At 39.4% G+C, this 26,052-nt stretch overlaps 1 protein-coding gene across 7 annotated transcripts in view; it reads left to right on the top strand.

Moving 5' to 3' along the window:
• The first annotated feature begins 12,772 nt into the window (after positions 1-12,772).
• The window catches only part of ADAM22 (ADAM metallopeptidase domain 22), a 231,285-nt gene continuing 218,005 nt past the window's right edge, over positions 12,773-26,052 (top strand). For all 7 annotated transcript variants that reach the window (XM_037066113.1, XM_037066112.1, XM_037066110.1 and 4 more), the window contains exons 1-2: positions 12,773-13,136; positions 13,593-13,753. In XM_037066113.1, coding sequence (XP_036922008.1) covers positions 13,055-13,136; positions 13,593-13,753 — 243 coding nt within the window. In that variant the 5' untranslated portion in view covers positions 12,773-13,054. The remainder of the gene's footprint in view (positions 13,137-13,592; positions 13,754-26,052) is intronic.

The raw sequence follows: 26,052 nt of genomic DNA, 5'->3' as shown, positions 1-26,052 counted from the left end.
ATTTGGGTATATCTGGTTATATCTATTGTCTATTAAAAGAGTCCCATAATAACCTGAAAGTATTCCTTTTTAAAAACCTAAATTTCATATGGAAAGGGAAAAATGTTAATTTCTACATTGGGTTCCAGAAGTCATTATTACCTGGAACATTAACTCAGTTGGACCATGCTAGTATGTTGGCACATACAGGTCAGGTTATTTGTAGGTTACGCAAGTAAAATCCATGAAGGAAGATGACCATTTAAATGGAATAAAATAATGTTTCTGCTGTTCTTAATTAGTTACCTTGGGAAATAATTTCTTCCAAAAACAATTCTACCCAGTAATGTGGTATCAGGAAATAAAAGAGGAAGGGAGGGCATTGAACATACATTTTGAAACAAGAGGATTGCCTTTGATCCGGCACTTGGTGATTCAGTAATTAGAGAAAATTCAAATTAAAGAAAAATTTCAATGCTTATCTATAGGTGGGGGAGGCATTTGCCTTTGAATATATTCTTACAAGAGTCAGGCATTTACAACTAAGTTTTTTATAATACAAACTGGTGCCATTGAGTATTATATAAAAGCATCGTCACTATAAGCTGATTACTGGTCTTAATTTTTAAAAGTTTCATATGGCTCCCAATCCATTCATATGCTTCAATGTGTATACTACTTTGACCATTTGGATAATACCAATGAGAAATACTTTCTTTTCAAAAACTTTAGCATCCTACCAGTAGAGGGTCACTGCATACATATAAACCTTGTTTCCATCGTAAATTACTACTGTAGCATTTTCAGCCACAAATTCGTATGTGCACATGTGTACAAAGGTTATTTAAACTTGTTCTACTGTCCTGGAACTTTAGAGTGGCAGTTTTTTCAATTTGCAGTGATGCTGTCCCCGCAATGGTTGGGTGTTATTTTGCCCTAATTGTATTTAATAAGGAGAAAAAGGCTCAAGTTGAACCCTTCTAGTTACTAAAAGTTGTTAAACTTTATTTTGACACTGTTTTTGAACTATTTTTAACACTGGCCTTTGAAAACATCCTTTCCAATATCCACCTCCCACCCCAGATCTCCATGGTGAGTATTAGAATTTTTTTAAAAATGCTTGCATTTCAGTTTATTTGGACAATGTGATAAATTCTACCAGGACTACCACATAGGGTCTGTGGGGGTCTGCAGCAGGTAGTGTACCCTGGCAATGAGGTTGCAGTCATGTAGAGGTAGGAATGCTTTGTCCTTGTTTTTATCGAGGAAAGGCCACCTAGGCAGGGTGCCATAGGGATTGTGTCTTTTCAGGAGTGTTTTGTTTTTTAATTCTGCAAGCACTTGGTTGTGTGGTTTTTTAGATTTGTTCACAGAAGGACACTTACTCTTTAATGCATCAAGACACATTCAGAAATGGGAATCTTCAAAGATCCTCAGTGGGGCAGGTAGAAAACTCTTGGTTTGCTTGATAGAAAGTGACACGTTTTGCCAAAAGTGTCTAACAAATCCCAATGAGCACATGATAAATTGAATTCTTTGATATCAGGAGCACTGAAATTGAAAGATGTTAGTTAGGAAAGAGGAAAAAAAGCACTCTAATTACTTTAAGATAAGGGCGAAAGTGGGTAGCATTCAAAGTCAGTGGCTCTGTCCTTCCAGGAATAGCCAGAAACAGAGGGAAGACAGCGTGGTTTTGTGACCAGAAATGTTAATTTTTCTAGATGACAATTGTGGTAAAAGATGTATTTTACACAAGTCAATAGAATCTTTTAAATCGTCTGTGAATGTTTGTATAGATTAGTATATCAAAATAATTTATGGAACCATATATACATGTTATTAATTCCAATGTGTGTATTTTGTAAAGAACCCTGATAAATGTCAAAACAAAATATACCTTTAAGGAGGAAGAGAAAAAAATAGATTACGTGTATCTACTTTTACCTAAAACCATTAAGCTAGTCCTTATTTCCAGATATATATGGGATTATTTTATGAGATCAGCTGAGAATTGAGGTGTTTTTTGTTTTTAAAACACTTTGGTGCTAGGATAGATGGTGTAGTTAATACTAGACTGCTATCTAAAGAATATATTAAACTAAATGTTATATTTATTTAAATATCAATTTTTATAAGTAGGTTTGATTGTCAGATCAAACAAAGCTTTATCTTCAATTAGAAATCTTTCCAATCTTGCGTATCTTTAACAGTGATGTAAGGACAATAAGCCTCTTCTTACAGGAGAGGGACAGGTTTTTAAGTATAGTCATCAATGTAAACTAAAGCCTTGCTGGGTTAGCTGGATCTTAAACCATGGGCTTACCATTTTACAAGGTTTAAAAGAATGCTGGCCACAGAGTATAATGCTTAAGGGATATTAATTGGGCCCAAATTACCTTAGGTAACAGCTACTATAGACTTGTTAGCATTCAAGTGGGCTATTACCGAAATTATAACACATGAGCTGTGTGCTGTAATTCCATTGTTTGCCATGGAAAGTGGGTGTGGAGATGGGAGAAAGAAGGGCATAGTACATAGACAATTAGATCAAGTGAAAGGGCAGTTTAGCCTTTCAGCTGTATTAGTTATAGGGAATGGTTAATGATTTTACATAGGAAATGGTATGACACCCATGATCCCACAAATTCCAATCAAGAAGTTGCTTAGTCTACATTAAGAAGCAGCATTATGCCCACCTATTTACCTGGGCAAATTAATGCACAACTAAGATTAAAAATCAGGATTTAGGCCTTTCCAAACACGACAATTAATCAGCATTAATTTTGTAGGCATTATTACAGGGAAGAAGCCTTAAAATCCCATGTGCCCCTCCCCCCCAAACAAACAAAAAAACAGGAAGAACGCTGAGGAATTAGATGCAAAAGTAATTTGTCAGCAAACTGTATTAAGGAAGAAACCAATCTACCAATTTTCAACACTGGGAGAATAGGGTGTGACAAAAAAGACTTGAACAATAAGAAACCAAGAACAAGATTAAGACATAGAATACATATAGCCATATCTACTGAAGAATGACACAGTTTCTTCACGAAACAAGTCAGAAGTATCAAAGTTCTAGTATATTAGTTTATTTCACTTAGTTGTGCTTAAATGTATGATAAATTGCAATTACCTTTTGTATTATAGTGTGCAGTTGTCATCAGTATAGGTGAACCCTGTCAAATTATTAAAGTTATCAAAACCAAGAAGGTAGCATCTACAGAATTTTTTTTTGTAAAAGCTATATTTTTGCTTTTTAAAAATCACGCCCTGGCTGGTGTAGCTCAGTGGATTGAGCATGGGCCTGTGAAGCAAAGGGTTGCTGGTTCATTTCCCAGTCAGGGCACATGCCTGGGTTGCAGGCCAGTTCCCCGGGGGGGACTCATGAGAGGCAACCATACATTGATATTTCTCTCCCTCTCTCCTTTCCTTCCCCTCTAAAGATAAAAAAAAGATAAAGCAAACAAAAAAAAAACCATAGTATTAAAAAAAAAAGTCATAACAGCAAAAGTTGTTACGTAATATATATGGGCTACTCTATATAAAAGATATGCTTATATACATTTTAAATACACATAAGAAAGTTTTAAAGGATAAAATAAATCTCTGTGGTATTTTTGAAGTGTTTTATTTTACTGAGGGTGCCAAAACCTTTTCGCTCTCACCACTGCCCCTCAAAAATGCCATTAAAATAGTCTACAAATACTTAAAAGGAACTAGATAAAGTAGCTAGCTGACTAGGTATTTATGCTCTCATTAAAAAAATTTTTCTAGTTGACTGCTTTCTGAAAATTCAATTTATTTACTTTTGGTTTTTACACTTGTCGTCACTCAAAGCAAAAGCACATACTTAAATCCTGAAGGAAGAATTGCATTGCTAACTCTCTTTGCTAAAACATGGTGATTTTTCAGTCTTGTTCCCCCAAGCATGCCAAATTTTCATTAAAATGTACCTAGTAAATTTCTGTATTTCTGAGATCAATCAGCTAGTTTTTAATTAGAAGTTATTGACAGATTATTTTCAGTAATAAACACAACAATGAACAAGTCCATTTTCAGAATGCTCTCATTATATCACGACCATTTCAAAAGCAGTTTGTTTTCTTATTGTTAACATATATCTTTAACTTCAAAGGGATAAATTGTTTTCTTTTTTTACATACTGTTTGAGGCTCCCCAAAACAACACTAGTTGCAGTTAGTAACTAATTCCAGAAAATCTTTTTCTTTTCCCTGCCTTAGCATTTTCAAACAGTATAAAAATTATAATTGGCAATAACCATATTTTGCTGTGTATAATGTACACTCACACACACACACACATATATGGCAAGATAAGGTCAAAAGGGCACTACTTAAAAGAGATTTAAAGGAGACTAATGGGGTTCACCACATTAACAAAATGGAGAATAAAAAATTGTATGATCATTTCAATAGATGCAGAAAAAGCATTTGACATATTCCATCCATATAAAAAAAAAACCTTGACAAACTGGGCATAGAGAGAATGTATCTTAATATAACAAAGGCCATATATGACAAGCCCATAGCTAACATACTTGGTTGTAAAAGCTAAAAGATGCCTGCTCTTTTACCACTTTTATTCAACATAGTACTGGAAGTCCTAGCCAGAGCAATTAACTAGCCAAGAAAACAAGAAAATGAATAAAAGGCATTCATGCCAGGAATAAAAAAGTAAAACTGTTTATATTTGCAAATGTCATGACATTAAGTATAGAAAACCCTAAAATCTCCACGAAAATACTGTTAGAACTAACAAACAAACTCAGTAAAATTGGAGGATACAAAATCAATATGCATAATTTAGTTGTATTTCTATACACTGATAATGAACTATCAGAAATTTAAAAACAACCCAACTTAAAATTGCATCAAAAAGAATAAAATACCCAGGAAAAAAATTTAACCAACAAGGTAAAAGACTTGTATACCAAAAACTATATATATAGCAGTAATGAAAAAGATTGAAAAACACAAAAACAAATAGAAAGATATTCCATGCTCATGGATTGGAAGAATTAATATTGTTAAAATGTTCATACTACCCCAAAATATCTGCAGACTCAATCTCTGTCAAAATTCAAATGGCATTTTTCATACAAATGGAACAAATGATCCTAAAATTTGTATGGAACCACAAACACACACAAACCAAATAGCCAAAGCAATTTTGGGAAAGAAGAAAAAAGCTGGAAATGTCAAAGGCCCTGATATTAAACTATTTTACAAAGTGATAATAATCAAAACAGTATGGTATGACATGAAACAGATACATACATTAATGGAACAGAATAGATTACCCAGAAATAAACTCATGCATATATGGTCCATTAATGTATGACAAAGGAGCCAAGAATATACAATGGGGAAAGAATAGTCTTCATTAAATAGTGTTGGGAAAACAGGACAGCCACATGCAAAAGAACAAACCTGGACATCTATCTTGTACTATACAGAAAAGTCAACTTAAGTGGATTAAAGACTTGAAGACCTGAATCCATAAAACTGAAACCTGAAACTCATAAAACTTGAACAAAAGACCTGAATACCAGAAAACATAGGTGGTAAACTTGACATCAGTTGATAAAGATTTTCTGGATTTGATACCAAAAACAAAGGGAACAAAAGCAAAAATAAACAAATGGGTCTACATCAAACTAAAATGTTTCTACTCAGTGAAAGAAAACACCAGCAAAATGAAAAGGCAACCTACCAAATGGGAGAAAATATTTGCAAGTAATATATGTGATAAGGAGTTAATATCACATATATATTATTTTTAAGTATATTTTATGGATTATACTATTACCATTTTTTTCTACCCATTATCCTCCTGTTCCCTGCACTCCCTCCTACCAGCATTTTGCCCCCTTTAGTTCATGTCCATGGATGGTACATACAAGTTCTTTGGCTTCTCTATTTCCTCTACTATTTTTAACCTCTGCCTGTCTATTTTGTACCTACCAATTATGTTTCTTATTCTGTGTACTTTTTCCCCCATTCTTTCCACCCCTCCCCACTGATAACCCTGTAGGTGATCTCCATTTCTGTGATTCTGTTCCTGTTCTAGTGGTTTGCTTAGTTTGTTTTTGTTTTCTGGGTTCAATTGTTGATAGCTGTGAGTTTGTTGTCATTTTACTGTTCATATTTTTGATGATCTTTTTCTTAGATAAGTCCCTTTAACATTTCATATAATAAGGGCTGGGTGATGATGAACTCCTTTAACTTGATCGTAGCTGGGAAGCACTTTATCTGTCCTTCCATTCTAAATGAAAGCAGTGCTGGACTGATTTATCTTGAATGTAGGTCCTTGCCTTTCATGATTTCGAATACTTCTTTCCAGCCCCTTCTTGACTGCAAGGTTTCTTTTGAGAAATCAGCCAACAGTCGGATGGGAACTCATTTGTAGGTAACTGTCTCCTTTTTTCTTGCTGCTTTTTTTATTTTATTTATTTTTATTTTTTAATTTTTTAATTGATTATACCATTACAGTTGTTCTATTCCCCCCCTTCATTCCCCTCCACCTGCACACTCCCTCCCCCACCATTCTCCCCCCCTTAGTTTATAACCACGTGTCTCAAGTTCTTTAGATTCTATATTTCCCCTACTATTCTTGCCCTCCCCCCTATCTATTTTCTACCTACCGTCTATGCTATTTTCTGTACCTTCTCCCCTCTTCTCCTCCTCCCACTCCCCTGTTGCTAACTCTCCATGTGTTCTTCATTTCTATGGTTCCACTCCTGATCTAGCTGTCCTCTTGGTTTGCTTTTGTTTTAGGTGTGGTTGTTAATAACTGTGAGTTTGCTGTCCTTTCACTGTTCATATTTTTCATCTTCTTTTTCTTATATAAGTCCCTTTAGCATTTCATATAATAAGGGCTTGGTGATGATGAACTCCTTGAACTTGACCTTATCTGAGAAGCACTTTATCTGTCCTTCCATTCTAAATGAAAGTTTTGCTGGATAAAGCAATCTTGGCTGTAGGTCTTTGGATTTCATGACTTGGAATACTTCTTTCCAGCCCCTTCTTGCCTGTAAGGTCTCTTTTGAGAAATCCGCTGACAGTCTGATGGGTACTCCTTTGTAGGTGACTGTCCCCTTATCCCTTGCTGCTTCTAGGATTCTCTCCTTCATTTTAGTCTTGGCTAATGTAATTATGATGTGCCTTGGTGTGTTCCTTCTTGGGTCCAACTTCTTTGGGACTCTCTGAGCTTCCTGGATTTCCTGGAAGTCTATTTCCTTTGCCAGACTGGGGAAGTTCTCCTTTATTATTTGTTCAAATAAGTTTTCCACTCGTGGCTGTTTCTTTCCCCCTTCTGGTACCCCTATAATTCGGATGTTGGAACGTTTAAAGATGTCCTGGAGGTTCCTAAGCCTCTCCTTTTTTTTTTGAATTCTCATTTCTTCATTCCTTTCTGGTGGGATGTTTCGTTCTTCCTTCTGGTCCATTCCATTGATTTGAGTCCCAGTTTCCTTTCCATCACTATTGGTTTCCTGTGCATCTTCCTTCATTTCAATTAGTTTAGCCTTCATATGTTCCTCTAATTTGTGACTATAATCAACCAGTTCTGTGAGCATCGTGATAAACAGCGTTTTGAATTGTGCTTCTGAGAGGCTGGCAATCTCTTGGTTGCTTAGAGTTATTGGCTCTGGAACTTTGAGTTCTTCTTGCACCATCTTTTGGCTGTTCGTGCCTGTTCCATAGCAGGATCGGAGCCCTAGGTGTTCACCAGAGCAGGGCAACTCAGTTGCTGGGTTGTGACACTGTATGTGGGGGCGGGGTCAAAGAGGAGCAATGGCGTCCCATCTGCCTCCTCCCGCTGCAACTGCCACTATCACCGGGGCCAGCACATTTTGTCCCACTGCACGTGAGTGTGCCACCGCCGTCAGTCCTTGCCCCAGTTGAACGGTTCGTTGTTGTCGGACTTCCGTATAATTCAGTTTTCTGTTCTTTGGCTGTGTTTTTGTTCTCCAAACATTTGTTGTATTCAAACTTGGTTGTGGGAGAAGGCACAGTGTTTCCACCTATGCCTCCATCTTGGTGGAAGTTTTTTCTTGCTGCTTTTAAGATTGTTTCCTTATGTTTAATCTTGGACAATTTAATTTGAAGTGTCTTGGTGTGTTCTTCCTTGAGTCCAATTTCTTTGGGACTCTGAGCTTTCTGGACTTCCTGAAAGTCTATTTTCTTCATCACATTGGGTAAGTTTTCCATCATTATTTGTTCCAATAAGTTTTCCATTTCTTGTTCTTCCTCTTCTTCTACTGGCACCCCTATGATTTGGTTGTTGGAACATTTAAAGTTGTCCTGGAGGTTCCTAAGCCTCTTTTCATTTTTTTGAATTATTGTTTCTTCATTCTGTTCCAGTTGAATGTTTATTTCTTCCTTGTGTTACAAATCATTGATTTGAGTCCTGGTTTCTTTCTTTTCACTGTTGGTTCCCTGTATATTTATCTTTATTTCAATGGGCATAGCCTTCACTTCTTCCTCTATTTTGCATCTGTACTCAATTCTGTGAACATCCTGATTACCAGTGTTTTGTGCTCTGCATCTGATAGGTTGTCTCTCTGCTCATTGCTTAGCTCTTTTTCTGAAGTTTTGATCTATTCTTTCATTTGGGCCAAATTTCTTTGTCTAGGCACACCTATTACATTGTAAGGGAGGAGCCTTAGGTAGTCCCCAGGGCCGGGCAACCCACATGGCTGTGTTGTGGTGCTGTATGTGAGGGAAGGATCAGAGAGGGAAAACTGCTGCTTTGCTTGGCTCCCGCCCCCCTTTCAGTCACTTTCCCCACTACCCACAAAGTAATTGTGCCTTTTCTGGTACTGATTCTGGGTGGGTTGGTTTGTATAATTCTAGGACCCCCTGCGTCTCTCCAGTGAACTCTCCTGTGAGGCTGGGAGTTTCTCCTGCCACCCCAAACCCCACAGGTTTTATAGCCAGAGGTTTTGAGGCTTTATTTCCCCATACTGGAACCCTATGATGCGTGATCTGTCTTTGCTCTTCAGACTGTCCTCTTGGTCTATCCGCACTGGAATGTGGGACCACCCTGGTTTGCCAGCTGCTGCTTTGCCTGCCTGGTCTGCTGCTTTGCCTCATGGCCTCTCTGTCCTGGCTGCCCATCTCTGCCTTTCCTACCAGTTTGGACAAATGTTTCTTCTTCAACTCCCTGGTTGTCGGACTTCCATACAGTTTGCTTTGCTGGCAGTTCTGGTGATTTCTTGTTTTCCAATTTTCTGTTGTCTTTCTTTTGATTGCGCGAGGAAGCAAAGCATATATACCTATGCCTCCATCTTGGCTGAAAGTGCCCATAAATATATATATTTTAAAAACCTCATATAATACATCAGCAAAAAATAAGCAATCAGATTAAAAATAGGCAGAGGAACTCAATATACATTTTTTCCAAAGAAGACATTCATATTTCTTTTTTTTCAAAGCTCTGTGAATAAACACTGGGCAATACACAACAAAAACTGGGCAGTCTTGTTCTTATATTTGAACAAAAGAATTCCTATACTATAACTTACATCTGTGTGCTTAAGAGGTAAAGTGTCTAAGTGGCTATTTCACAGTCTTTTCTAATAAAATTTACAAAAATCAACATGTACCAAGAATGCCTTAATGATAACAGAAGAATGAGTTTGGATTTGGTCTATGAATCCAGAGGTACAGTTGGCCCTATGGATCAGGGTTATTCTTGGTGGGCTAAAGCCCACGACTTTAGTTTCCCCTTAACTCTCTAACTCCTAATTTCTGGTGTTAAGAGTGGTGGGACTAGGTGTGGGAGCTTCCCAAACAACGCGGCACTCCTACGTTCATTGCAGCGCTATTCACAATAGCCAAGATAGGAAACAACCTGAGTGTCCATCAACAGGTTCGTGGATCAAAAAGATGTCATGTATACACATATACACATGTATATATAATATATTCACATATATCCACACATGTGTGTTTGTATATGTGTACACACACACACACACACACAGTGGAATATTTTTCAGCCATAAGAAAGAAGGAAATACCTTCTTTCCATTTACAACAATATGATGGATCTTGAGGGCATTATGCTAAGTGAAATAGCCAAACAGAGAAAGACAAATACTGCATGGTATCACTTAAATGTGGAATCTAAAAAATAGAAAAAAATCAAACTCATAGGAGCCAAGAAAGAAAGTGGTTGCCAGGGGCTGGAGGGTGGAGGGAACAGGAGCGGTGAAAGGGAACAAACTGTCAGCTGTAAGATGAACAGGACTGAGAAACTAATGTAAACATGGGGATGACAGTTGCTAACACTATCATATAATTGAAATTTGCAGAGGGTAAAACTTTAATGTTCTGACCTTCCAAAAAAGATAAATATGAAGTGGATGTGTTAATTAACTAGATGATAGGAATCAAATGAAAACAATGACAAAAACATCAAAAACACAAGTATGTATGTGTACACATATTTGCATGTATATACAAATAATATATATGGTAGTTAAGATGTATAGATGTATATGTATTTATATTTATATATAGTAGTGAAGATGTAGTCAGAAGCACTCTGCTTCACAGAGATTTGAAAGAGATTCTGTGCCCACAGGATGCTTTGTTCTGAAGTGTCACAGCGATAACCTTATTTCCTCCCCTGCCCACCACTACCACACACCTTGGAAAAACTGCGCTCAGAGCCATCGCCTTAAAAAAAAAAGTGCAAAGTGTATGAAACGAGCAGCTATGCATTCTGCTACACACCCTAGGAGATGCTCACAACGCACATACAGGGAGGCACTGCTTAAGACAGCAAAAGCATAAAAAAAAGCAAAAAAAAAAAAGACAGCAAAAGCATTTATGTAAAAACTTATGCTGTATACTTGAGCAGCACAATGTTTTTAAAACTTGTAAAATTAATTCTTTCAACTAAGAGAACTAGGTGAATTTTGGGTCCAGGATTTGGCTCCATGATTTAGGTGATGAAGGTAAAGGGGCTTTTCTAGGCCTTAGTTGTAATTCTCTTTCACAATGACTGTTATGGAAGCTTTTGGATCAAGGTGTAAAGGGTGCTATCAAAAACTCGTAGCCCTTATTCAGGCTACAGTTGCAGGCTACATATGTAGAATTCTTAAGCATGTCACTATTTGCCGGACTGGGGGAATTTCTCTTAAATGACAATAAGCTCAGTGAGAGCTGGCTACCCAAATATGATAGAATGTTCTCACAGGCAAGAATTCAGGCCAAGGGGGGAAGAGTCCCTTTCTACTGTTTGCTTGTGAAACCATGTGTAAGTTGCATTTAATTCTGGATACCACACTTTGTAGGGACACTGACACACTGCAGTGTATTTTCAAATCATCATGTTGGTGAGGGAACCTGAAACCATGTCACATGAGACAGGATTTCAAAGAAAAAGAAAGAAAATTCCTCTAGTAAAAGAGAAAACATCTCCAAAGGGCATGATGTGGAAGACTGTGCTGTATGTTTCACAGGACAAGAACCAGGACTGAGGCTACACAAGCACAGGTCCAACCCGGGAAATGTGGGAAAAGACCTGGATCTGAAAGCAGGAGATCGAGGCTACTTCATTACTAGCCACGTGACCTTGGGGAGTCATTTACATTCTTAAATCCAGTGTTGTCCCACAGAACTTTCTGCAATGATAGAAATGTTCAATATTTTTGCTTTATAGAACAGTAGCTATTCACCACAGGTACCTTATTTAGCACTTGAAATGTGGCTAATGTGACTTAGGAAATGAATTTTAAATTTTAATTAATTTAAATTTAAATTTAAATAGCTATATGTGGCTAGTGGTTGCAGTATTTGAAAGGCACGGCTGTAAGCCTTAATTTCCTCTTCTCTGATATGGGAATAATAATATTTATCCAGTTGTTGACCTAAGGTTAACCTGACTATATATATGTGACCTCTGAAAAATTAAGCAGTCTTACTACACAAGGGCTAATTGTGTTGACAATTATTTTGTTATTGTCTTATCTTCAAGAGTTTCTAATATTTGGAATTAAAAAGAAAAAATGACATAAGCAGCTGAGAAAGTAGAGTTTCCCAAGTCTGGTTTTCAAATACAGGTTTGAAACAGATGAATACTAGAGAAAAGACAAAATACCCTGGAGAGCTGAGCTAAATCCACCACATCTTTCAAGTGCCTGTGTAGATCACCTTTAGCAGGCTCTCCCTGTCCCTCCCCCCTCCCCCGCTGAGTTAATAATCCTCCTCTAGCTTTACCAGAACACTATTCACACTGCATTGAATAAAACGGTGTTTACTCAACTATGAGAGCAGGTGCCTTTTACACTAGTGTTATCCACAGTTGTGTCCTCTGTGCCTAGTTAACTGCCAGGCACATAGTAGGTCCTCAATCAATACTTGTTTAGTGATTAACTTACCATGTACTCTTGACGATGTAATTAATTCCCTGATACTAATGAACTATTACATTTGTAGGAAACATTAATACAGTTCTTTGTGGATCAGGTGGATGAATACCGGCTCCCGCAGACGCATGTTTGGGTATCCTCGGTGCCAAGAGGCCTGCCAGAGATGACCTTTCTTTCTTCCTCCCTTTTTCTCCCTCCCCTCTACAGGCTGTAGAAGACCTCACTGTTCCGACAGTCCGCTCCTTGGTAGAGACGAACGGGACGCGAGAGAGAACTACATTTCCCAGAGACTCTGGTGCGCGCGCCCCTGCCCGCGCGCACTAGGCACTAGGGGCGAGTGCACCGGGCGCTCGCTCCCTGCAGAGCGCTTGTCGCCCGCTGGAGCCTTTGCCAAAGGATTAGGTGGGAGGCGCTAGAAACCACTTAGCTACAGCCAACCTCCCAATGCAGCACTCGCTCTCTCCCCCCCACCAGCGGAAGCGCCCGCGGAGCACAATGCAGCACTGAGGCAGCGCAGCGGTGGAGGCTGCAGCGCCAGGGCCGCCGCAGCACCGGCCGGGGCTGGGAGAGGGTGGCCCGGGCGAACCGGGGGAAGCCGGGCGAGGGAGCCGGACCGGCTGGCTGGGCATGAGGAGCTGAGCGTCTCCAGCGAAGCGGACTGACGGCAGCACCATGCAGGGAGCGGCTGCGTCTGTGCCCTTGTTGCTGCTCTGCGCACTGGGGACCTGCCCCCCGGCGCGCTGCGGCCGGGCAGGTAAGTTCGCCACTGTCTGTGGCTTGGGGACGTACCATTTCCTGGGAATCTCTTTAGCCTTCAAGCACAGTGCAAAGGCGCATCCCCATTTTGGAGTGCGAGGGGAGATTTTTTTTATTTGGGAGGGTGGTGAGAAGTGGAGCAAAAATACGTGTGGGGGCGCGCGGATGCGGTAGAAGCCTTCGGTCAAATGTCTGTTTTTCTTTTGAAGAAGAGACATGCGGAGGCTGGGAAAGGGGTGCTCTGCTTCTGGGCCCCGATCCTGGATGCTTTCAGAGGAGCTGGTCCAAGGCTCTCCGACCAGTGTCTGCGTCCTTCCCAGATGGGGTCCAGGAGGGAGGGGGCGGTGGAAATTTCAGAGGGAAGGGGTCCCACCGCAGGACTGAAGAGTGTGAGTCAGGGTCATTATTTTCCGCTCCTCTCTCCATTCCCTCCTTCTCCCCGTCTTGCCTGGAGGAGACGCCTCGTTGACGGATCCGGAGAGGAGGAACGAAAACCGCTTCCTGGAGCGCCAGAGCATCGTGCCACTCCGGCTCATCTACCGCTCTGGCGGCGAAGACGAAACTGGGCACGACGTGCTGAACACACGGGTGCGGGGCGACCCGGGCGGCGCTCAGGTGAGAGGCGCGGTCCGCAGAGGGTGGTCCTCCGCGCTGCAGGGCTCACTCGCGACTCCGCGTTTGCTTTCGGTTGCCCTGGAGATGCAGTGTCTTAGGTGAAATGAGCGCAATCCTAATGCTAGTCCTGCAGAGCGCTCCCTGTGCAAAAAGAACTGAAAGGGGGACAAAACCCTCAAACCATCACTGACCAAGGACTTTGCTCGAGAGGAGTTTGTGCAGGACGCCTCTAGCAGTGCGTCAGCTGAGCAAAAGGGCGGAGACCCTCTCACCTCTCTCAAGCAAAAGCAGGTCCATGCATGGGCAAGAAGGAGAATATCTAAACAGAATTTTGAGTCATTATGGTTGTGGTTGTTGTAATGCTCAAAGACTTTATAAGTGATTTAAACCACACTCGGTACTGTTAAAAAATGGGAAAAACCAACCAAGACATCTCTAACCAAACCGAAACCATAAAAATAAGCTGAACTGCAAGGTTATCAGCTCACTCGATATGTGGGTACCAGAGAAGTCCACCTCCCCGCTTTCTTCGTTGGTAGCAGCTTAGTGTAATTAGGGTCATGTTATTTATTGGGCATTTGTAAAGTATGTTTTTTAACAATCTAAGTTTTATTAATTACCAGTACTTAGATCACTATCGCACATCCACAGGTATGCTTGAAAATTATTTTGAATTTACTGGTTAATTGCAGTAAATATTTGGGGCTCTATAAACTTTTTTAAAAAACCTACATACATCAGTCTGGCAAGAAGTTCACCTACTTGTAAGTGCATATTAAGATACAACTTGTTCATGTAGTTGAAAATTTGTAAACTTAATTGAAGCCAACTTATAATTTATCTGTATGGGTAAAGTATGTAAAAATAGAAAAATACTATTTAAATTTGTATTTGTAGCCCAATGTTAAAGTTATTAATATAAGTGAGGAATTAATTTAAAGAGCTATAGTAGTAGTCATCAAAGTTAGATTATTGTAGTAAAAAATCTAATATGCCAGGCCTTTAATGAAAGATGCCATTATTTGAATTAATGTTTGGTAAATATCTACTTTCCTTTTTTATTTTAACCTGTCTCCATAGTAAAACTGAAAAAAAGCAGGGGTACTGTCTTATTATTAAAAACATTAGAATTATTTCTATAGAGGAATAAATTTCAAATACATGCAAAAATAGAATATTGTAGTGAAGCCCAAGCTTCAACAATTAATAACTCATATTAATTACCAAATAATCAACTCAATTACCAATGTTGTTGTACCTATAGCCCATATAGTTACTTCCCCTTCCTATATTATTTTGAAGTGAATTATATTATTTTATTAAAAAAATTTCACTATGCATCTCTAAGAGATACAGATTCTTTTTAAAAAGTAACCATATTATATCTAATATAAATATATATTAAGTATATAAATATGTTAAATATATAAATACATATATATGTAGTGCATATATTTAAGCTTGTTTGATTCAGGAACCAAATAATGTCTTCTGACTAATTAGTGGGATTTTTTCAACATATTTTACTTATTTATTTTTAGAGAGAGGGGAAGGGAGGGAGAAAGAGAGGGAGAGAAACATCAATGTGTGGTTGCCTCTCAGAGGCCCCTCACTGGGGACCTGGCCTGCAACCCAGGCATGTGCCCTGACTGGGAATCGAACCAGTGACCCTTTGCTTCACAGACCTGTGCTCAATCCAGCCAGGGCTAATTAGTGGGGTTTTAAAAAAATTTTAAATTGTTGTTCAAGTAGTTTTCTGCCTCTTACTCCCATCCCACTTCTGAAGTTCTCCCCATTTTGTTTGTTTTTTTAAGTCTCTTAAATGTAAAGTTTCCCTCCTCTATGTCTTTGTTTTTCCTTGCAATTTATTCACTGAAGACATGGGGTCTTTCATCCCTTAAAGTTTCCCATAGTGTGAATTTTTGCTGATACAGCCAGTGCTTTAAAACCAATCACAGACATTCTCGGAGAGGGAGCAAGACAGAAGGAAGTAGGGACGGAGAAAAAAAAAACGGCAGGATTGAATCTGGGAATGCCCGACTCTGCCTCATACTGGTAATGCCTGCAGGAATCTCTGCCATTCTCTGTGTTTGAGAAAGACCGCCACTTTTGGCAAACAGGCCAGTTCTCCCTCTTTTTTTCTCATTTATGGAGCGCTACTTCTGCAGTTCTTTGGTTTTTAGGCGTCCCCACTTGGAGTAGAAGACACCTTGGGCTCCTGCAGTTTCTGTTTTCTACAGCAATAAACCTCAGAATTGAGAAGAACTGCTCCGACTTTTGGTGAGGTGTGAATGAATTGGTAGGATTTAGGTTAAACCGCATGAGTTGATTATTTATTCAAGTCAGAAATGAAAGTGAAGATACTGTCTTGTCATGGAAGTAGTTATTACAGGAAGTCATCTCAGTGCCTGGCTCAGAGTTCACACAGTACATCTGGCTGGATGTCTGGATCTCCTGGGGGGCCTTTGCAGCTTACGGTGCTCCTTAAACCGTGGTTAGAAATCATTAATACAGGGACTGAATCCGGCAGAGTCGAAAAGGCCTATTCGCTATATACAGTTTGCCAACTCTTCCTACAGTTAGTAAACTAAGGCGTTTTCCTACATTCTGGCATTTCTAGTTTCCTCAGGAGCTATAATTCAACCTGAAAACATATTGATTGTACAGGGGCGGGCAAAAGCAGGTTTACAGTTGTGAGTCTGCAAAACAGAGTTTATTCTTGTATTATTATTTAATTATTGCATTATTTGTATTACAACTGTAAACCTATTTTTGCCCATCCCTATATATGGCCCTTGTTATTTCTTTGGTAATTGAATAGATATAATTTATGGCATCTTAGCTACCCATAGATATTTTTAGCTGATTTTTTTCTACTTCAGAAATAAAATTAGGATGATTTTCTGTCACCTAACAAACCATATACTTACTTGTTGGTTTGTTTATATAAAGGCATTTATTTTTTAAAGATTTTACTTATTTGTTTTTTAGGGAGAGGGGAAGGGTGGGGAAAAGAGAGGGAAAGAAACATTTATGTGCAAGAGAAACAACTTCTATTGATTAGTTGGCTCTCACACAGCCGCAGCCAGGGACCTTGCCCACAACCCAGACATGTGCCCTGACTGGGACTCGATCCCGTGATCTTTTGGTTTATGGGACAACACCCAACCCACTGAGCCACACCAGTCAGGGCTAATGGCATATATATACCTGAGCTCCTTTTGTGTACCAAGTTTAGTGCAAGGCCCTGGGGATTTAGAGAGAAAAGACTTAGTTTTAGCTTTTAAGAGGTTTACAGACAAGTAGGAAGATGGACGGATGGATGAAGAAGCAGTTACATTCTGCCCATCTGTGTGATTTTCTGGAGGTGATCACAGAAAGCTGTGGAAGTAGAGAAGACCTATTATTCATCCCAGGTGAGCGGTCAGGATGGACTCTCTGGAGGAGGTGCTGTGTGAGCTGTGTTTTGAGAGTGAGTAGGACTTGGCCAGATTAAAGGGAGAGGAACGGAATATCAAAGCCAGGGGGCAGCAGGTACATAGGCACCTGGGAGTCAGGATACATTTTTGTTAACCGCAAAGAGTCAGGATTGAAGGGAGACATGAGACAAAACGGGAAAGTGGAGAGATGTTGCAGCACCTTCATGATTCGCTGGGGAGACTGGCATTTGTCCTGAAGGCAGTCTGAGGATTTCATAAGGAGTTAATTTACCAGATTTATGTTTTTGTGGGATAATCTTAGTTGTTAGAAATGAATAGTTTTAATTTTAAGGAGTAAGTGAATGGGGTTGTTTAATTCATAGGTAAATGCCAATTCACCTACTCATTAAGCCTCATAAGAACTTATTTTCTAAGTGGACTGAAAATATTGTATAAGTGAATTAATATTTATAAAGCACGTAGAACAATGCTGGGCATACTGTAAACACTATATGAGTTTTCCTTAAATGACAAATTCCCCTGGGCTACGTGAGTACTATTTAGCAGTTTCATGGCATCACTTTAATGCAAAAAATGGTGCGCCTTCATTACCTGAGTTTAACACATTCCCAGGAGTAAGTTACAAATTATTCAAATTTACATAACTAAGCAGAGTCTAACATCAGGAGAGATGGGAGAGACCTTAAAGGTCATCTAAACTAATTCAGATATTACTTCTCCCCTGGTAAGATTAAGCCATGACCCAGAGGAAGAAAACCAGCCATGTATTACTCAGTGTTTCAGATAGCTCATAAGAACTGTGATGATACACAACACCTTAATTTTACTCTTTGTGTGTCCTTATTTCATTTTTATCACTAACGGGAACAGAACACGTATTTTTTTAGTTCTGTGGAAATTCTGGCAATTTAGTGTGAAATAATAATTCAGTTGCTATGAGTCCATTTTGCAAAAGATTTTTTTTACAACATGAGCAGTTACTTGAATTCATATTTTATGTTTATCTCAAGTGGGATGATCAGCCCATACCGAAAGTGTATTGTGCCATGAAGTCCTAGAAGTGCTAGTCAGTGACTTCGTGTTTGATTGTGGATAACCTCGATAGCCTCCAGGTTGTCTGCCTAGTCTGAAGTAATTTCAGTCCTGCAAAGTAGCACTCAACTATGATATTCTAAGTTGTCAGTGTGTTTTTTCTGACTTGAAATTCTTTGGGCTGAAGGAATGTATGTTTGCAGATAAAAGTATATGTATTTTTAACTCGACACCCACATGGGCAAGATACCACCTACTGAGCCTCAGTGTGGTTTGATGCTGGTGATCATGAAATTGCTATTTCTAAGAATAAACACTTTCATGGTTACTCCTTTTTTGCTAGCCATGCATGACAGATCTCTGTAGCATTGCAGATAGGTTATTTGGTGATTTATTTTGTTGCATTGTCACCCCATAAATGTTCAATAGTTTGTTCTTCACCCGGCGGTTACATTTCTCTACACACAGATTTCTTTTTTGTTGTTGTTGTTTTTTTGGTCAGATGTCTTTGTTGGCGGTGAATAGATGGGCTACTTATTTCTCTCTTTCCCTGGAAAGTGTTGTAGCTTCTCGAGTAGTCATTCAGGTGCCAAGAACGTAGACCTGTGCTTTGTCATAGTTTTGATAATCACTAATGAGTGGGGAGAGTGCAAGATGGCAGCACGACGGCCAGCGGTAGGAGCTCCGCTTCTGTCATTGCATTTATGCGTGTGCCTAAGCAGGGTGAGCTGTACTTACAATTGTGCTGTTTCACTTGGGAGCACTGAGTCAGCTTGATGGTAAATTGTCTGCGGTGCTGCTTCCCTGGCGGAAAAGGGCTCCTAGGAATCACAGTTTTAGAAGTATTTTGCAAGGATAGCAGGAACCTTGGTTTTTCTTCATGTGCGTTTGTTAAACCTAAGTAGCTCAATATTGATAAAGTTTTGCCACCAATCAAATCTTAGTCCTGCTGCTATAAATAGGAAGGAGGCATTTCTTAATGCGTTTTTATTCTCCTACCCACCTTCTTCTTGTACCAATTAAATAGTTCAAAGAAAATGAAATTGTACATTGTAGGAGTTTCCCTCAAGTCTTCTCTTTACTCTCTGAGTTCCCAATTTGTAAATATTTCTTTCTAGCATCTTTGAAGTTATGCCTAATCATTTTACTGTGCACAGAAAGAACCTGTCTTTCATAAGTTCTTTATACCTATGCTTGAAAAATTATGAATTACTCTAAGAGTTCATGGGTTGATAATTTTTTTTAGTTTTATTTGCTTTCTTAGTTTCAAAGAATACCAAGCGTTTTATCATTTTTAATGACTCTGTCCCTTCCCCAAAAGCCCATGGAGGGGGCCACTTCCTTGCCAAGACACACCCAGAGCAGGAATCTGTGAGGTTTGTCGTGCTCAGTAGCTCCCACGGGGCTCAGATAGGGTCACATTTATCATTCAGTGTCATTGATAAGCCCTAAAGGGGAAAAAGAGGCTAACATAAGGAGTGGGGAGAGCCAAAGAAGAGGAGGAAAGCTTGAAGAGAATAGTTAGAAGGAGGCAGGAAAGAGAAATCAGGAAAAGGAAAAAATACAATAGCGTTATCATATATGTTCTAGTATGTACTACAATACTTAATCTACAGTAATTTATGTGATTACTTTTTATGTACCAGATTTTTTGGGGGGAGACTTGATGTGCATAAACTCCTTGCATCTTCACAAGAATCATATGACAGGTAATACTTGTCAGCTGAAAAATCACAAAGCTGGTAGGTAGCGGAGAGGCCACTTGAACCCAGGCACTTCGGCTCCACTGCACCATCTGTGCACTCTGTGCTTACCCACCGCACTAAACTGGCCTAATGGTAAAGACCACCAGCATTTTCTGTAGATGTTATTCAATAACACTGAGGTCAAAGATTTCTCTCTTTTTAAAAATATTTCATTTTTTAGAGAGGAGAAAGGAGGGAGAAAGAGAGGAGAGAAACATCAGCATGTGGTTGCTTCTTGCCTGCCCCCTACTGGGGACATGGCCTGCAACCCAGGTACGTGCCCTGACTGGAAATCGAACTCGTGACCGGTTCGCAGCTGGCACTCAATCCATTGAGCCACACCAGCCAGGGCATGGGGTCAAAGATTTCTTACATCTGCCCCATTGGAAGTATTTATTTCTTTCAGCACTTGAAAAAAATTTCTTAAAGCTACATAGTAATGTAGGAGCAGAGCGCAGCAGGGATGCTTCATTTCTGCTACCTTGAGAATGAGAATGGAATATAAAAAGTCAACATTTAAGAGGTGAAAACACCTCTTGAAGGATGTGTGTGTTTTGTTTCTTTTGCAACTGGATGTGTACACTGATTAGTAGAATCTTAGGAAATCAAAGATTTTAGTATTCGGCAGTCAACACCAACACTGTGTATGTACTTTTGTGTTCAAAATTGTATTAAACAGAAACACCAAATGCTAAACAAGGATCCATATTCTTATGACCTTCTTTAAAAGAAAAGGTACAAAATATCTTTTTGGTCTTCATAGAACAGGTAGCTCCAGAGTTCCAAATGTAAGTAAACAATAAGTTTACAAGTAAACTTATAAGTAAACAATCAATACTAATCAAAAACAGTAGCTTCTGAGAACATCCAGTTGGATGTGTTCACATTATTTATGAAAGCACTAGACAGCAAATACTTAGTGAAAGCTGAAAAAGAAGAATTAATATTTATTGAGCATTTGCCATGTACCAGGCCCTGTGCTGAGTGCTTTGCATGCATTATCTCTCATTATGAGGTAGATATGATTATTAAACCCATTTCATCACTGAGAAAACTGAGGCTTAAGGAAGCTAATTAACCTGCCCAAGGCCATACAACTAAGTAATAGTATTGGGAAATGGAGTCTCAAAGAAAATGTTAGAAATCCACATAAAATAGTCCTTTTAGCCTGGCTGGTATAGCTCAGTGGATTGAGCACGGGCCTTGCCTGCGAACCAGATAATTGTGGTTTGATTCCCAGTCAGGGCACATGCCTGGGTTGCAGGCCAGTTCCCAGCAGGGGATGCACGAGAGGCAACCGTATATTGATATTTCTCTCCTGTCCTTCCCTTCCTCTCTAAAGATAAATAAATGAAATCTTTAGAAAAAAAAGGAAGAAAATAGTCCTTTTAAGTGTGTGGTTACCCATTTATCCCTGCGTTAGAATACACCTAATGCTGTTTCTGTAGGGAACTCTTGGCCCTACCCATGTCTCTCTCCTGGCTCGCTTCTTCCAGCAGTGGACTGATGCCATTTTAGCGTTTCTGTTCTTTTCTAAACACAGGTGTCATTTCTACTTCTATCTCAGACATTCTTGTAAGCACAGGAAATCTCTGAGTCCGTATCTAAATGACAGAAGAGAGTGTCTGCACCCTGAGTGTTTGTTGGAGTTTAATTTGCCCGAAATTCACTTTAAAGAAACTAAATATGGAGACTTACCTTCTAATCCTCCACAGTGCCCTAGCCTCACCTCCAGGGATCCTGGATGGGGGTGTTTTAACAAATGATAGAAATGATCCTTGAAATTATAGCCTTTGGATGGGGGCATTTTAAAAAGTCCCCCCAGTGGATTCCAGTTTGTACCTAGGGCTGAGGAGCTCTGAGTATTAAGATTTAAGGGATTTTTCTTTTCTTCTTAAATCTCTTTGGATCTTAAGTTAGTCACAGGAGTTTGGTGTCTGAATATGTTATCAGTCTTCTCAATCACTTCCTAGACCTCTTCATTCATCCACCAGAGTTTTTCTAATGGATGTTTTGGACATTGTAAGAAATATTCCTGAGGAACCAGTTACAGCATTAATCCAAGTCTTGGAGAATAGCACACATGGTGTCTCATCAGAACTAAGAGGAGACATTTGTGCTGTGACTGTGTTTTCTTCTTCTAGTTGGATGCCAAAAGTTTAGACGCAAATTGTGGCCTTCTGCAAAGTGAAAGTCACAGCATGAATTTTCATAGCAGCTTCATAACTGGCCTATCAGCGTGCTCCTTCTCATCATTCCCATTTCTGCTCAAAAGTCATTGGACATCTCTCTCTCTCTCTTTTTTAAAAATTTTATTTATTTATTTTAGAGACATAGGGAAGGGAGGGAGAAAGAGAGGGAATGAAACATCAATGTGTGGTTGCCTCTAGCACACCCCATATAGGGGATATGGCCTGCAACCCAGGCATGTGCCCTGACTGGGAATCAAACCAGTGATGCTTTGGTTTGCAGGCCTGTGCTCAATCCACTGAGCTACACCAGCCACGTGGAGATATCTCTTGATTTGTGAGATTTATCAGTCTTGGAGGTCAGATCTGTGCACATTTTCATATGCATGTTGTACTTTGATTAAAATAAATATTCAGGCTAAAAGACAATTAATCTCAGAGAGCTTCCCTCTGTCCATTTTTCTAAAGTATTCACACCTCACCCCTGCATATTGCATCACATTACTCTGTTGCCTTGTAACACTTGTTAGCATTTGACATTCTTTTCAATGGTTGATATGTTTCCTGTCTTTCTTCCAGTATGCCGCCATTGAATATAGACTATGAGAATAGTGATCTGGTCTTTTCATTCATGGCACATGTCCATGGTGTAGAACAGTCATTGGTACTGAGTAGGTGTTTAATAAATATTTATTCAAGTAATGAATTTTCCTTCTACTGCAATTTTCTCATCTATGTAAAAGTTTTATTTTGTCTTGTAATTGTCCATATAAACAATCTGAAATCCTTTTTGGAACAAGGTAGAGTTCTAAATGAATAAATGCATGAATAATTTTAGTCTTTTAAAATATTGAATTTATAGCCCCCTTTGATAATTACAGTTATTTTACACATAATTAAATAGAGTTCAGTGTGCTTCATTTTTAAAAACAGAAATACTTCTGGTTGTCAAAGTGGGGGCGGGTGGGGCCTGGGTGAAAAAGGTAAAGGGGTTAAGAAGTATAAATTGGTAGTTACAGAACAGTCACAGGGATGTAAATTACAGCACGGGGAATCCAGTCAATAACATTGTAATATCTCTGTGTGGTTCCAGGTGGGTACTTGAAATATGGGGAGGACCACTTTGTAACACGTATGATTGCATAACCATTCTGCTGCATACCTGAAGCTAATACAAAGTGATACTGAATGTAAACTGTAATTAAAAATGAAATTAAAATGAAAACTTAAAAATATAAATATAAATACTTCATATGTAAAAACTGACTTTAAACTTCTAGGTGTTTTTTACTTCTAATATCATCACTTGAGTTGCTTTTGAGATATAAGTCTGTTTTCTCCAGCACAGGCTATTATACATAACTTCATTTAAAATAAAATTTAAAAAATTCTGTAACCAAATCCAGAAAAATCAGCAGTTATAACTGGAGAGAGAATAAAGACCTTAATCTCTTACCCCCCCATTCCCCATCCTTGCTCTATAATCTATATGTTGTTTATATTGAAGAAAATTTTCAGAATCCTACTTATCAGCAAGGGTAAATCAACATTTTTCTTCTCCTTTTTAAAAATTAATTTTGCACCAGGAGATTTTTAGCACTGAGCAGTAGTTGCCCTTTTGTTGCATTTTTTTGATCCCAAATAAAGGACATCAGATCAGTTTTTGAAGATGGAAAATCGATGATCACTTTCCCAGACAGGCCTTAAGAGCTCTTGTGTTTTGCAAGTGTTTTTAAAGTTTTCTACCCAAGGCAGAACTGGTCGACAGTTTTTCTTTTTCCTTTTAGTTTTTATTGAATCCATTGGGTGACAGTTAATAAGATGGTACAGGCTTCAGTGTATGGTTTTATGTCCCCTGTACATTGTACCGGGTGCTCACCATCCAGAGTCTCTGTCACCATTTATCCCCCTTTACCCTCTCTCACCCCCTCCCCCTTTCGCTCTGGTGATCACCGTGCTAGTGTCTGTGGGCCGGCAGTTTTCTTAGACCACTTATGCTCCTTGGCACTGGCCTCGTGTCTCTAACTTTGCTGATTAGTTGGTTATTAATTAATTAATTTATTTATTTATTCGGTTTGTCTTTTCAGTAGGCTTGCCTCCATTTCCTTCCCCGGTGAGGTCAGGATACTGGGGTCAGGCTCATACACACAATTTGCTAGGACTGGCCATAGCTTAAGCTTTTCTCCAAGTGTGATTTCTTCCCTTGGACTAGAGAGCAACGGGCTGCAGAAAGAGCCGCCACTTCACAGAATCTGATTCTGCAGATTTCCACAAAGTCCCTAGTGGAGTTTTCATGTCCTTGGAGCATACTGTCAGGCAGGGGTCTGGCCGGGAGCCCAGCCGTGGGTCTCAGCGGGCATACATAGCCATCGAGACTGGGCATGTACTATTTATTATAGCTAAATCAGCCGCACAAAATCATAAAATGTGAGAGCAGTTTCGCAGTCCTGAATCAAAACTTGTATCCTCCGTGGCTTTTTTTTCAAACTTACTTTCTCATGAAAGTACCTTTAAGCTTAGACCGATATTGATGGATAAGACAGTGGGGGAAATTCAAGGGGTGTTCAGTGTCACCAAAGGTGAAGCTATTTTGCCGGATAAGGGTCTTTCAGACCGTGCTGTACAGTGATTTTTGTTGCTTCTCAGGACCCTCTAGGATAAAAATGGGAGAGGAATATTGGTGCTGAGATACTAAGAATTCTTATTTAATTTAATTTCTGAGGTAAGTTTAGTGTGATGTTCCTAGAGTTCTTAATGATCTTGCATAGACAATGTTCTCTCATATTTAATGAAGGAAAAGTACTATTCATAACTTAACCAATTTTTTTTCTAATTTTAAAATTTTTATTGATTTGAGAGAGAGAGTGAGAGAGAAAGATTTGTTGTTCCACTTATTCATGCACTAATTGGTTGGTTCTCATATGGGTCCCTAACAGAGGAACCAACCCACAACTTCGGTGTATCAACCAACTCAGCTACCTGGCCAGGACCCTGTATGGCTTCTTTCCATTTGCCATTTCCCCGTGAACTTAACCTTGTTCTGTTCATTTTCCTTGGGACCCACTCTTTCTGTCAAGTGTCTTTTTTTCTCTTAGCAATGGCAGTCAAAAACAAGTCTCTGAAAGGTTATTTACATTCAGTGCTGGGGACCATCCCTGCTGCATGTTGCTGTACTTATTTTGGGATCTGGAGAATGTATGATAATTCAACAAGCTTTACCCTTTGCTGCTTACCTTTAAGCCTGTTTATATATGTGTGTGTTTCTTCTTTTTCCCCTTTGTGTCTGTTGTTCCCCTTAAATTGTCTCTATTTTCTTCTTTGGGTACAGAGTCAAGTGTCCCTTCTGCTCCTCACTGCTGAATGACCACCTTTCTAAAGTCCTTTTCCTTGTTCTCATCGCTCATAATCCCCTAGATTTAAACGCTGAGTTATACGCTCAGTTCGCCCTTCACACTTGCTGAGCCTGTCACTTCTCAAAGTCTTTCAGGATGAACCTTTGCCGCATCACTGCAGGATTCACAGTCAGTATTAAGGAGCAATCATAAAGTTGTCCCTGCGTCTGTGTGGGTTGGTGTGAGTTGGGAGGTGGGGATAACTTGGGTGTGTTAATAGAAGGGGTCCCCAAGAATTAGACTTGAATCCCAGGCTGGAGCTGTCGTTTGTATCCACCATCGTTTGTTTAGTGTTTAGCCCTGCGTCTCACACATAGTTGATGCTCAGCAAATATTTATGGTCTGCCTCTGTTTCCGTCTGCTGTCTCAAAGATGCAGGAAGAAGTTCTGTGACCGACATATATAATGTTACTGACATTATATATTTTTGATGTGTTTCCAACAGTTGCAGTACTTCTTTCCTGTGGGTTATCAAAGACTTTTGTTGGGTGGGTTCAAGAG

The sequence above is a fragment of the Sturnira hondurensis genome, unplaced genomic scaffold (assembly GCF_014824575.4).
Source record: "Sturnira hondurensis isolate 20B ecotype Veracruz unplaced genomic scaffold, ASM1482457v3 Scaffold0016462, whole genome shotgun sequence".
Lineage (NCBI taxonomy): Eukaryota > Metazoa > Chordata > Mammalia > Chiroptera > Phyllostomidae > Sturnira > Sturnira hondurensis.
Note: the sequence above shows the minus strand (reverse complement) of the source record. Positions and strands in the feature narration are given on the sequence as shown.